Genomic DNA, 12,551 nt, shown 5'->3' on the forward strand with positions numbered 1-12,551 from the left:
ACATTTTATTATCTTGGAATCTCCAGCATCTGCAGTTCCCATTATCTCTGATACTTTACTGGTTCAGTTTTGATCCAACAGTATTCTAGATCATCAGCAAATCTGAGGGTGACACCACACTCTTGACTGGCCCACTGAACATTACTCAAAATGTTCACTCCCTTTTCTACCAGTGCACAGTATTTGCATCATGTACCAGTTATAAGATGTGCTGCAACATGTCTCTAACTATAGTTACTTTGAAGAAGAAGAGCTCCGTGTGCATGGAACTACCACCACCCAAACGTTCCCCTTCAAACCATGCATGCGACGACTAGGAGTGGTTTGTTTATTCTTTCTCTGTAGCTGTGTTAGAATCCTGCAGTATAGCTGCTTCACCACATCAACAACAATGCAGGATACAGGGTCACCACCACCCTCCATGCAACTAAGAATGATCAATAAATGCTCATCTTGCCAGTGATGCTCAAATCCTAAATTGTCAAACTGCAGTTTAATTAGGTCAGATGGGATCACATATTTAAGAAGAGAATTCTCATCAGCTCGACTTGAATCCTGTTCCTTTCCAGGATGGGACTCTTGATGTATCACTTGCTTATGGACACAAATTTTATCTTGTGCAGGATCATGGATTCCCCACTCATTTCCAACTTGATTTTCACTGTAACGTGTAGGGCATTCAATTATTTGAGTCTTTTCTGCTAATGAGTTGGAACACTGCTGATCTGGACCTCCCTTTTTCTGTTACAGCATATTCCTCAATCGGTGTACTTCACAGCAATCTACACTCAATTGTGAAATTTCATTTACCAATAGCCGAAGTGTTTTGAGGAAAGAAATTCCATGGTTCTCTGTTTTGTGTGTGTCCACCGTTTTAATTATTGAATAACCAGCTGTATTAATAAGATTATGTCCCCTTAGTTTCACTTCACTCTTTGTATTCATCTTCTTCTTAATCTTTCTTAATCAATGTTTTGGCTACAATGCTTGAACTTCCAACTGAGTCCCAAATTAATCAACCTGTTTCACTTCTAATCTATCTCTTCCTTCAAACTCTCTTGTTCAGAGATTGTCTAACTACTTAATACAATAGCCAGTTCTCTCTTAAACTGTAACTTCATCTTCTATACAATCTTAGCAGTCTTATTCTTTCCTTCCTCAAACACGCTTCACAACTTAAGTCTGGTCGCACTTTATAGACGTTGTATAAATAGTCTCCATTTTCATGTTAGGCTTGTTATATGTTCCAGTGAGCCTTGCTGTTTAGCCTGGCAAATTTAATTGGTGCAGATAATTTGCATCAGTCGGAACTCTGAAGATGAGATTTATTACCTGTTAGTACAACGTGATTTATTCCTTCAACTGACACTGTGGCATTTGCAATTGCATTTCCTTCCAAGTCGCGAACAAATCCTTTGATGCCACGATGGATCTAAAATAAATAGCATGAGCAAAAGATCCTTGTATTCAACATTTTTGGCAAGAACATTACTTGTTTCAAAATGTGTTTCAAATAATTTAGTCACAAGGTAAAGCTAGTAAACAAGCCATGCCCTATTATTGGGCCCAGAACTGATCATTTAAAAGTTTTGCCCGTGTTCGTTCCCTTCTGAATCTGAATTTGAGCCTTTTTGGATGCTCCAGTTATTTTCTTGCACCTGAAAAAATATTGCTTGAGTGCATAATAATTTGCCACAATAAATTAGTTTGTGCATGTTTAGCTTCTGGCTTGTTTTCCTCATAATTGCTCTTTCCAGTTTATCCCTCAGTCTTAATTTAGCACTAGTGCCTCCAGCCATATTATTGATTATTTGAGAAACTAAAATTGAATTTTACCTCTCTTTTTTTCGCCCACTGAACATAATCTCTTGCTTTTTTTTTCTCATTTTTAGTGAGTGACCAAAACTTTCTGTCATTCTTTGTTCCCTCTATTTTCCACAGACATTATCTGTTGTGGACCTCATCCATGTGGCTATTATTCATTTGTGACTTTAATGTGAATGTTAATATTTGTTGACCTTGCAGTTTGTGTGTTTTGTCTAATACCTGTTCCATGAAAAAGAGCAATGCCTCCTGATTGTTCTCCCATTCCTTTGCCAATTCACTCTCATGAGGAAATTTGTCACACCCGACATAAATGGAGAGCTGGAAGCAGTTTGTGTGCAGATAGGTGAAATCATTTATAGCTGTGGAAAGAAGATAACCGTCAGAGCACTCTCACTGAAACACACCTCTTTGCAAAAAAAAATTATTTATCCTCAGAAACACAATCTTTTCACAAATTGTGTTACTGACCAGACAATATTTTGAAATGGAAAAACATAAAGGACTGCTGTACCAATCAATAAGTTAATAGCAAATCTGACTGGAGCTTTCACTGTATTTTCCTCCGTGCTCTCTGTGACACTAGACAATTTTATTGATTGGAAATCTGTTTAACCAAGCGTTGAATATATCCAGTGACTGAGCTTCCATTCCCCTCTGAGGTCAAGGATTCCAAAGATTAATGGTGATCTGTCAAATTCTTCCTTCTGTTATTCTTAAATGTGAGAGCCTTATTTTGAAACTGCCTGCTCGTTTGCGACGCCTCTACACTTGACCCTGTTCAGCTCTCTTGAATGTTTCAATGTGATTGGCATATACTGATGCTTTTGTTATATTGCCAGTCATCTAGTGAAGCAGTTGACTGTGTGTCATGTTTTTATTTGCATTTTATGGTGAATACAAGCTCCTGTCTGCCGTGTCCCCTTTTCTAACCAATTCAAAACCTGTAACTGAACCAACCAATTGACACCTACCCAATCAACTACTTTTGAACAGTGTTCTTGTGTTTCCCCACTCCCTCTGTGGCCTCTGTTTCTGCTGTCATTACAAAACCAATATTGCAGGTTTTTTTTAATTAACCTGTTATGATACGTCTTGGGTAAGTGGCACTTGATCACACGTCTTTTGGCCCAGAGATAGGAACACTACCACTGCATCACAAAATCACCAGAATCTCTGCCATCTAGTTACTTAAATATAAGCTCCAATAAACACCAGCTGCCATCTATTATCTCTCGAGTCTGTGATGACACATTCTTAAAGGAACCATCATCTACAATGTTAAGGACACAGGAACAGGAGTAGGCCGTACAGCTATTTGAGCCTCTTATGCCATTTAGTGAGTTCATGGTGGATCTGTGCCTTTATTCAATTTTCCTGCCTTTGGTCTATATCTCTGAATACCTTTGCTGAACAAAAGTTTCTCTGTTTCGGATTTAAAATGAACAACTGACCTGACATTACCTCATATTTGTGGAAGAGAGATTAAAACATTCAAACACCCTTGCTGTATGGAAGTGCTTGCTAACTTGTTTCTTCAATGGTTTGGCCAGAAATTTTAAACTGCATCCCCAAGTTCTAGAATTTTCAGCCTTTGGAAATCAATAATATTTATATATCCTGACTCTTCCTGTTAATACATTGAAGACTTTCAACAAGTCACCCTTAAACCTTCAAAATTCTTGAGAAACCAAGCTTAATTTGTATGCTCCCGCCTCATAATTTAACCTCTGAAGCCCAGGTACAGAACATAGAACAGTACAGCACAGAACAGGCTCTTCAGTCCACGATGTTGTGCTGACCATTGATTCTCAAGTATGGACCCTCAAATTTCTGTGACCATATGCATATCCAGCAGTCTCTTAAATGACCCCAATGACCTTGCTTCCACAGCTGCTGCTGGCAACGCATTCCATGCTCTCACAACTCTCTGTGTAAAGAACCCGCCTCTGACATCCCCTCTATACTTTCCTCCAACTAGCTTAAAACTATGACCCCTCGTGTTAGCCGTTTCTGCCCTGGGAAATAGTCTCTGGCTATCAACTCTATCTATGCCTCTCATTATCTTGTACAGCCAATTCTGTATCCAGACAGCTAAGTTCCCCTGTATCCCATTCCTCCTGACCTTCTGAATGAGCCTACCATGGGGAATCTTATCAAATGCCTTACTGAAGTCCATATACACCACATCCACAGTTAATTGAGGGGACCTCAATTAGGTCCCCTCTCCTCCTTTTCTCTAGTGAAAATAGTCCGAGCTCAGTCAACCTATCTTCATAAGATAAGCCCTCCAGTCCAGGCAGCATCCTGGTAAACCTCTTCTGAACCCTCTCCAAAGCATCCACATCCTTCCTATAATACGGCGACCAGAACTGGACACAGTATTCCAAGTGCGGTCTCACCAAAGTTTTATAGAGATGCAACAAGATCTCACGACTCTTAAACTCAATCCCCCTGTTAATGAAAGCCAAAACACCATATGCTTTCTTAACAACCCTGTCCACTTGGGTGGCCATTTTAAGGGACCTATGAATCTGCACACCAAGATTTCTCTGTTCCTTCACACTGCCAAGAATCCTAACCTTAATCCTGTACTCAGCTTTCAAATTCGACCTTCCAAAATGCATCACCTCACATTTATCCAGGTTGAACTCCAACTGCCACCTCTCAGCCCATCTCTGCATCCTGTCAATGTCCCGCTGCAGCCTACAACAGCCGTCTATACTGTCAACGACACCTCCGACCTTTGTGTTGTCTGCAAACTTGCTGACCCATCCTTCAATCCCCTCATCCAAGTCATTAATAAAAATTACAAACAGTAGAGGCCCAAGGACAGAGCCCTGTGGAACACCACTCACCACTGACTTCCAGGCAGAATATTTTCCTTCTACTACCACTCGCTGCCTTCTGTTGGCCAGCCAATTCTGTATCCAGACAGCTAAGTTCCCCTGTATCCCATTCCTCCTGACCTTCTGAATGAGCCTACCATGGGGAACCTTATCAAATGCCTTACTGAAGTCCATATACACCACATCCACAGCTTGACCCTCATCAACTTTTCTAGTCACATCCTCAAAGAACTCAATAAGGTTTGGGAGGCATGACCTGCCCCTCACAAAGCCGTGTTGACTGCATTTGATCAAGCCATGCTCTTCCAGATGGTCATAAATCCTATCCCTCAGAATCCTTTCTAACACCTTGCAGACTACAGACGTGAGACTTACTGGTCTGTAATTGCCGGGGATTTCCCTACTTCCTTTCTTGAAGAGAGGAATTACATTTGCCTCTCTCCAGTCCTCAGGTACGACTCCAGTGGAGAGCGAGGATGCAAAGATCCTCGCAAGTGGCGAAGCAATTGCATTTCTCGTTTCCCAAAGCAGCTGAGGACAAATCTGGTCCGGACCTGGCGACTTGTCACTCTTAATGTTTGACAAAATTTTCAGCACATCAGCTTCCTCTATCTCTATCCATTCCAGCATGCACACCTGCTCTTCAAAGGTTTCATTCACTACAAAGTTCGTTTCTTTCGTAAAGACAGAAGCAAAAAACTCATTTATTGCTTCCCCTACCTCCTCAGACTCCACACACAAGTTCCCTATGCTATCCCTGATCGGCCCTACTCTTTCTTTGACCATTCTCTTATTCCTCACATAAGTGTAAAATGCCTTTGTGTTTTCCCTAATTCGTTCTGCCAAGCCTTTCTCGTGCCCCCTCCTGGCTCTCCTCAGACCATTTTTGAGCTCCTTCCTTGCCTGCGTGTAATCCTCTCTAGTTGAACTTGACCCTAGCTTCCTCCACCTTATGTAAGCTACCTTCTTCCTTTTGACGAGAAGCTCCACCGCTCTCGTCATCCAAGGTTCCTTTATCTTACCCCTTCTTGCCTGTCTCAGAGGGACATATTTACTCATCACTCGCAACAACTGTTCCTTAAACAGTCTCCACATGTCTATAGTGCCCTTACCATGGAACAATTGCTCCCAGTCCATGCTTCCTAACTCATGTCTAATCGCGTCATAGTTTCCTCTTCCCCAATTAAATATCCTCCCATTTTGCCTAATCCTCTCCTTCTCCATAGCTATGTAGAATGTGAGGCAGTTATGGTCACTATCACCAAAATGCTCCCCCACCACATGTTCTGATACCTGCCCCGGCTCGTTTCCGAGCACCAAGTCTAGAATGGCCTCTCCACTCGTCGGCCTGTCAACGTACTGAGTTAGGAAACCCTCCTGAACACACCTTACAAAAACAGCTCCATTCAAATCTTCTGCTCGAAGGAGGTTCCAATCAATATTAGGAAAGTTAAAGTCACCCATTACAACAACCCTACTACGTCCACACTTTTCCAAAATCTGTCGACCTATGCTTTCTTCAATCTCCCTGCTGCTATTGGGGGGCCTGTAGTAAACCCCTAATGAGGTGACTACTCCCTTGCTGTTCCTAATTTCCACCCGCACTGACTCAGTAGGCAGATCTTCCTCGACAATGGAAGCTTCTGTAGCTGTGATACCCTCTCTGATTAGTAGTGCTACACCCCCCTCCTCTTTTTCCCCCCTCCCTATTCTTTTTAAATGTTCTAAATCCTGGAACATCCAGCAACTATTCCTGCCCATGAGAAACCCATGTCTCTGTTATGGCCATAACATCATAGCACCAGGTACTGATCCATGCTCTAAGTTCATCACTTTTATTCCTGATACTCCTTGCGTTAAAGCAAACACACTTTAACTGATCCCTTGGTTCCTTCCGAGGAAAATCCTTCCCACTAGCTGGTCTACCTCTTGCTACTGTCTCACCTGCATCAACTCTCACCTCCGGTATACAGCTCAGCTTCCCACCCCCCTGCCATACTAGTTTAAACCATTCTTGTAAACATATGTTGTGGTCCCTCTCAGGCCAATATACCCATCCTCAGGTCTGGTGCCCAGATCTGCTCACAGTGCTACAATGGTGCCTAACAAGGGTTTTGTAGAACCAATGTAATTTCTGTGTTCTTATACTCCAGTACTGCTGAGTCCTGAAGCAGGTGCACTCTGAAAGGTTGTTTTTTAATCATTCGGTTTAACTCACCTCCGTAAATTTTCCTTTAGCAGTGGATACGTAAAATGATCTTTAATAACTGACACACAGAATGTTCTGTGAGAAATGTTGTTTTCACTCGTGAAGACAGTTATCTCAGATTATAAAGGAACCTTGATCACTTAGGCTAATGGCCTGAGGAGTTTAATTTGAATAAATGCAAGGTATTGCATTTTGGGAAAACAAACAAGGGCAGGATTTATAAAATAAATGGTAGGGCCTTGGGGAGTGTTGTCAAACAGAGAGAGACCAATGGATTCAGGTACCAAGTTCTTTCAAAGTTGCATTCAAAGGTAGACAAAATGCTTAAGAAGCTATTTAGCATGTTTGGCTTCATTGCTCAGACACTTGAGAACAAGAGCTGGGATGTCAAGCTGAGGTTGTACAGGAGGTTGGTGACATCACTTTTGGAGTACTGTACACAGTTCTGGTCATCCTGCTACAGGAAGCATATTATTGAATTGGAAAGGGTTCAGAAAAGATTATACCAGAATGTTGCAGGGACAGAAGGGTTTGAGTTATAAGGAGAGTCTAGACTGGCTGGGACTTTTTCTTTCACTGGAGCATAGGAGTTTGGGAGGTGACCTGAAAGAGGTTTATAAAATAATGAGGGACATCGATAAAGTGAATAACAAAGGTCTCTTTTCTTTTAGGTGGGTGAGTTCAAAACTGGGGGCGTGATTTTGAGGTGAGCGGAGAAAAAATTTAAAAGGGACTTGAGGGGCAACATTTTCATACAGAGGCTGGTTCTGAATGAATGGCCAGAGGAAGTGCTGGTTGCAGGTACAGTTGTCAGGTTGAGTACAGTTACAATACTTAAAAGACATTTGGATAGATACATGACTGGCAAAGTCTAGAGGGATATTGGTAAAACACAGGCAAGTGGCATTCATTTGGTTTGGGAAACTTGGTTGATAAGTATGTGGTGGACCAAAGGGTCTGTTTCCATGCTGTGTGATTCTTTCAAAACTCCTGTGACTGAGATTGCCAATTTGCTCCTGGTCTAGTCCTATGGATCTCTATCTATTGGCAAATGGTTTTCTGGTTTGTTGTACATTTATTTCATGTTTGCACTCATAACCACCAGAGGGCAAGCATGTCAACATTCCAACAGTGTGAGGCCAAAATATTCATTTTCCCTGGGAAATTGTTACAGGCTCTCAGCCTTATAAAGTGACTGGATAAACACCGATCATTTGTTGTAACCTGCATCAAACTAAGTAAAACAGTAAATGCGTAATTCTGTACAAAAGAATTGTACATAACCATCAGATTTCAGAAAGCACTTCATTTTGGAAATCTTTGAATGTACTTAATTTTGGATTATTTGTTGAAACTAAGAGACTTCCATTCCATATGGCCCCAGCTGAAGTTGTTCAGAGATAATATTTATATTTCAAAAAAAAATTTACTCATGTTATTTTGCTAGAGTCATCTGCTTTTTACTCTCTGAGACATACAACAAAAGACAACCTGTTCATGCCACTTAGGTTACAGCTGCTCAAACAACGTTGCAAGTTCTTGACTATATATGTCCCTCCTAGTTATTACTTAGCAATTTGAGATCTGTTTAATAGTGTTTGGTAATTAATCTTTGGCAAGAATTGCAACTTACTGGAGGCGATGTGCTGTGGATAAGATTGCAAGTCATTTTATGTACTGCTTCAAAAGCAGTGATCTTTGTGACAAGCATGTAATACTATGGAAGAAACAATTGAGTAAGTTTTGAAAAGACTTGTTTGTGCAACCAAATTTACATGAACTAAATCACGTTTGCATATTCTTCTCCTTTCTTCGGTGTGTACCATCTTGATTCTGTGGTAAAGGAATCTGCACACTTCAAAGACCAGAACTTACACCTCATTCATGCTTAAATTCCACAACCCCCTTCTGCCTCTGTGATATTTTGGATTGCATTCCTGTATGGCGCATTGTGCTTTCATTCATACTTACTGCCAACAGATGGACGCCATGCGCCCCCATTAATGATTCCAAAACCGTTTGTAAAATCATCAGTGTGACATTTGCCTCGAAATGTTTCTGTCATAGTAAGATGTGCGGAAGCATAAGAAATAGCCAGCCATTGGAATATTGCATCATCTGGTGTTTCCATGTAACGTATCTTTTCGCCTTCATCCTCCTCATAATCCTCTATGTTTTGTGGCCTTCGCCTCATCTCCTCTTCCTCCTCCTCCTCCTCTTGAGGTCTGCCCATGTTGTATGGAAAAGTCACCACTTGTTCCCCTCCAAGGAAATTGGCGCCAAGAACAAAAGGGATCTTTTCTAACCACGTTATAACAGCACGTGTTTCTATTGCAACCTGAACAATAACAAAAGAATAGAAGAAAAAGATCAATTCCAAACACATGTTCTAGCAGTGTGAAAGCAAATGATTGTTCCACAGTTAAGATACCTTTTGGCAGTTTACCCACAAGAATTCAAGATGGTGTCTTTTCATAGATCATTATTTGAGCACAGTCACTGACTGAGATTACCTTGAGATTAATTCAGATATAAACAGAAAATACTGGAAATACTCAACAAGCCAGGCTGCATCCAGGAGGAGGGTCAGCGATTGATGCACACACATTGTTTGTGTTTCAGGTTGATGATATTTTCTCAGGAGTTGATAACGTTAGAAATGATGTGGAATTTAAGAAAATTTAGAGGAAATTAAAGAACTGGGGCTTGAAGGCAGGAGTTGTTAAATTACAACAGGCATCATTTTCCTTTAAGGTGAAATTGACCACAGCTATCCCGTTAAGCGTTTTGTAGAGTTCTGGTGGGTACTTGAGTGACTGCTCAGGCCAGTTTGTGGCTGGGAGGTTCTGCTGCAAAAAGGATAGGATATTGCTTAGATGAGAGTATTGGACTTATTGAGTGTCTGGCTTGGAATTTCCTCTTGCATTTTCGAGTGGGATAATCGGGCAAGACAAAAGGAGGTGATCACGGGCATGTAAAGAAACAAAAGATAAGCCTTGTAGGCTATAAATGACAGTTGCAGACCTGTTACTGGCAGAGAGCCAAAGGACTGGTCATAAAATGAAATTCCCGAACTTAATGTTGAATTCAATACTGAAAGGGAAAATTGCACTAATTAACAGAACATGTTTCAGTGTCAAAGTTGGTGACTGTATGTGAGGATAGTTCCTCTTATGGAATAGAAATCCTTCTGTGGTATTGGGTGGGAGAGGAAGGTGAGACCAGAAGGCAAATGGAATAGACACTATTGAGGGAATCCCAGTTGAGGAGGAAGGAAACACGGACATGCAGTGGTATTATGGTTAGAGTTGATGTGAAGCAAGCCAAGTGGGAGGAAGTGAATCATTAACTCTGTTTCCCTTCCTACAAATGTTGTCTAATGTTGGCTGAATATTTCTGTTGATTTAAATAGATATAAAGTATTGTCTTTTGTATTAGAGTCTCTCTTCACTCTCTGAGTTCAGCCAAGTCAAACCATTGTTTTCTGAGTTCACCCAGCTGCTTTTAAATTTCTTTTCCTATTTTTTCTTCTATGATGTCGACTAAATAAAAAGGATTCAGACAAATCAGCTCCTGAATGCTTTCAATACAGATGCCATATATCTGCTGCTTGCTCACCGCGCCTTCTTCTGATAGGTATTCCTCTGGTATAGGAAGGTGGTGAGTGATGGCTTTTCGAGCACCTCTTGTTTGGTCTTTTGCACCCCAGACTATTGAGGTCAGATCTGGAAAATTGTCACTGAGGTCATATCCTTCTTCTGTCCAGTACCCGAGAGCCCAGCTGCTTAGTTCTGATCCCTGTGGTGTAAATAAAGAACTTGATTATTTTATTTTTCTTAAATCTCGACATACCCATCACTGAGGGTTTGTACCAAATTCTGTTCATTTTAATTCACAGTTTTGATTACTACCAATCCAATCTCATTAAAAACAGTAATAAGTTGATGTTAATTTTTAATATTACTCAAGGAAGTCGTGGAACTATCATTACACCCCTTTGTGAAGCTGCACATTGACTAGCAAGTCCAACAGTATCTGACTTAAACCGTACCAGACCTCAAGTTACGTGTTTAATACCCAATAGTACAATTGCCAGTTCTACATTTGAGGACCCATCAACAGTTTAAAAACCCTTGGACTTTATTTCCAATCGATTGCTCACTATTTCATTAGCCAGTTCGTAACCATCTGGATTGAGAGAGGGTACAAGGTGTATCCTTGTGCTATCGATTATACGTGTGATCCGGGGGTTTCCGTAGGTGTATTCCTTACACAGGAATTGCATTAGGAGCAGTAGTAACTCCCGACCTAATGCTTCATTCCCATGCATCCCAGCCGTGTAATGAAATTCAGGCTCCCCTGCAAAACATTAATTTATCACAATCAAGTGTGAGCACTAATACAGTGTTAATAATTTCCGCGGAAATAAGCCAAAGTAATTTCACTCTTCCAAAATAATTTTTGTGCAGTTCTTTTCATCCTTCCTCCGACTGTGATGGAAACATTTGTCATGTTCCAAAAGAATTTGCCCCCTCAAGCCAGCTACGTCGTTTACTATCATTTTCATAGATTCCCTACACTGTGGAAACACGCCCTTCGGCCCAACAAGTCCACACCAACCCTCCAGCATCCCACCCAGACCCATCCCCCTTTCACCCGCTGAATCTACACATCCCTGAACACTATGGGAAATTTAGCATGGCTAATCCAGCTAGCCTGCACATCTTTGGACTGTAGGAGGAAACCGGAGGACCCAGAGAAAACCCACAATGACAGGGAGAATGTGCAAATTCCACACAGACAGTCGCCCAAGGGTGGAATCGGACCCGGGTCCCTGGCGCTGTGAGGCAGCAGTGCTAATCACTGAGCCACTGTTGGATTTGTATCCTTAGCAATCGGTGAATTTTACTGTCAGTTGGGCTCTGACTTCAGTAACTCAAAAGGAAAATTGAGAGAAGAGCCAGATGGAGTAATCCTAGCACCTTATGCTGCTTCAGTATTCATATTTCTTGCTGGTACCATGCCAACTTTCATGCTACAACATCAGTGCTACATCATTCAACTGATTTCCTTCTGAGCAAAATAATGCAGACAGTGATTTGGAGCACTTTCTGCACACGCAGTTGTTCCATGGTTATGTAAGTGAGATTGTAAACATTTCAGTTCAGAACTGAAGTTATTAAGACCATAATTATAACTTTATTTTGAAACCAAAGCAATGTTTGTTCAGTATTGTTTTATTGTTCATTATATGGTTTGGCTGATCTGTTTGTGCCATCTAACTCCACTTTCTTGTTTGACCCATTTCCCCTCAATAATCAAACATCTCCCTTACTTAGCCTCACAAATATTCTATGAACTGACCTGCATTGCAGTAGAGTTCCATAAATCAATGCTTCTCGGAGGAAAAAAATCCTTCTCAGGTCCACCTTGACTCAAAGACCCTTTATTTTTAAATGTTGTCCTTTTGTACTTGTCTCTCTACAAGTGAAAATCCTCTCTCTCAATTTCTACAACGATCTTACACTTTCCAATGAGATCATCTCTCATTTTCCTAACTGCTTATGTTAACAGGCCAAATCTGCCCAACTGTTCCTCACAAGATAACCCATTCATCTTAAGAATCAATTGCATGGATTTCTTCTGAATTGCTTCTAATTCAAATATAT

The 12,551-nt window shown here is 41.1% G+C and overlaps 2 protein-coding genes across 6 annotated transcripts in view; one reads left to right on the forward strand and one right to left on the reverse strand.

The window, feature by feature from the left end:
- elmod3 (ELMO/CED-12 domain containing 3) overlaps nucleotides 1-12,551 on the forward strand; it is a 173,587-nt gene that overhangs the window by 3,618 nt on the left and 157,418 nt on the right. The gene's annotated exons all lie outside the window — the stretch shown is intronic.
- The window catches only part of LOC125447959 (inactive carboxypeptidase-like protein X2), an 81,060-nt gene that overhangs the window by 2,788 nt on the left and 65,721 nt on the right, over nucleotides 1-12,551 (reverse strand). Inside the window, exons 15-19 of the mRNA XM_048522785.2 lie at nucleotides 11,045-11,241; nucleotides 10,501-10,680; nucleotides 8,854-9,220; nucleotides 2,047-2,186; nucleotides 1,333-1,432 (exon numbers count right to left, since the gene is read on the reverse strand). Of these exons, the coding sequence (XP_048378742.1) occupies nucleotides 1,333-1,432; nucleotides 2,047-2,186; nucleotides 8,854-9,220; nucleotides 10,501-10,680; nucleotides 11,045-11,241 (984 nt within the window). The remainder of the gene's footprint in view (nucleotides 1-1,332; nucleotides 1,433-2,046; nucleotides 2,187-8,853; nucleotides 9,221-10,500; nucleotides 10,681-11,044; nucleotides 11,242-12,551) is intronic.

This window comes from Stegostoma tigrinum, chromosome 40 (genome assembly GCF_030684315.1).
Source record: "Stegostoma tigrinum isolate sSteTig4 chromosome 40, sSteTig4.hap1, whole genome shotgun sequence".
Lineage (NCBI taxonomy): Eukaryota > Metazoa > Chordata > Chondrichthyes > Orectolobiformes > Stegostomatidae > Stegostoma > Stegostoma tigrinum.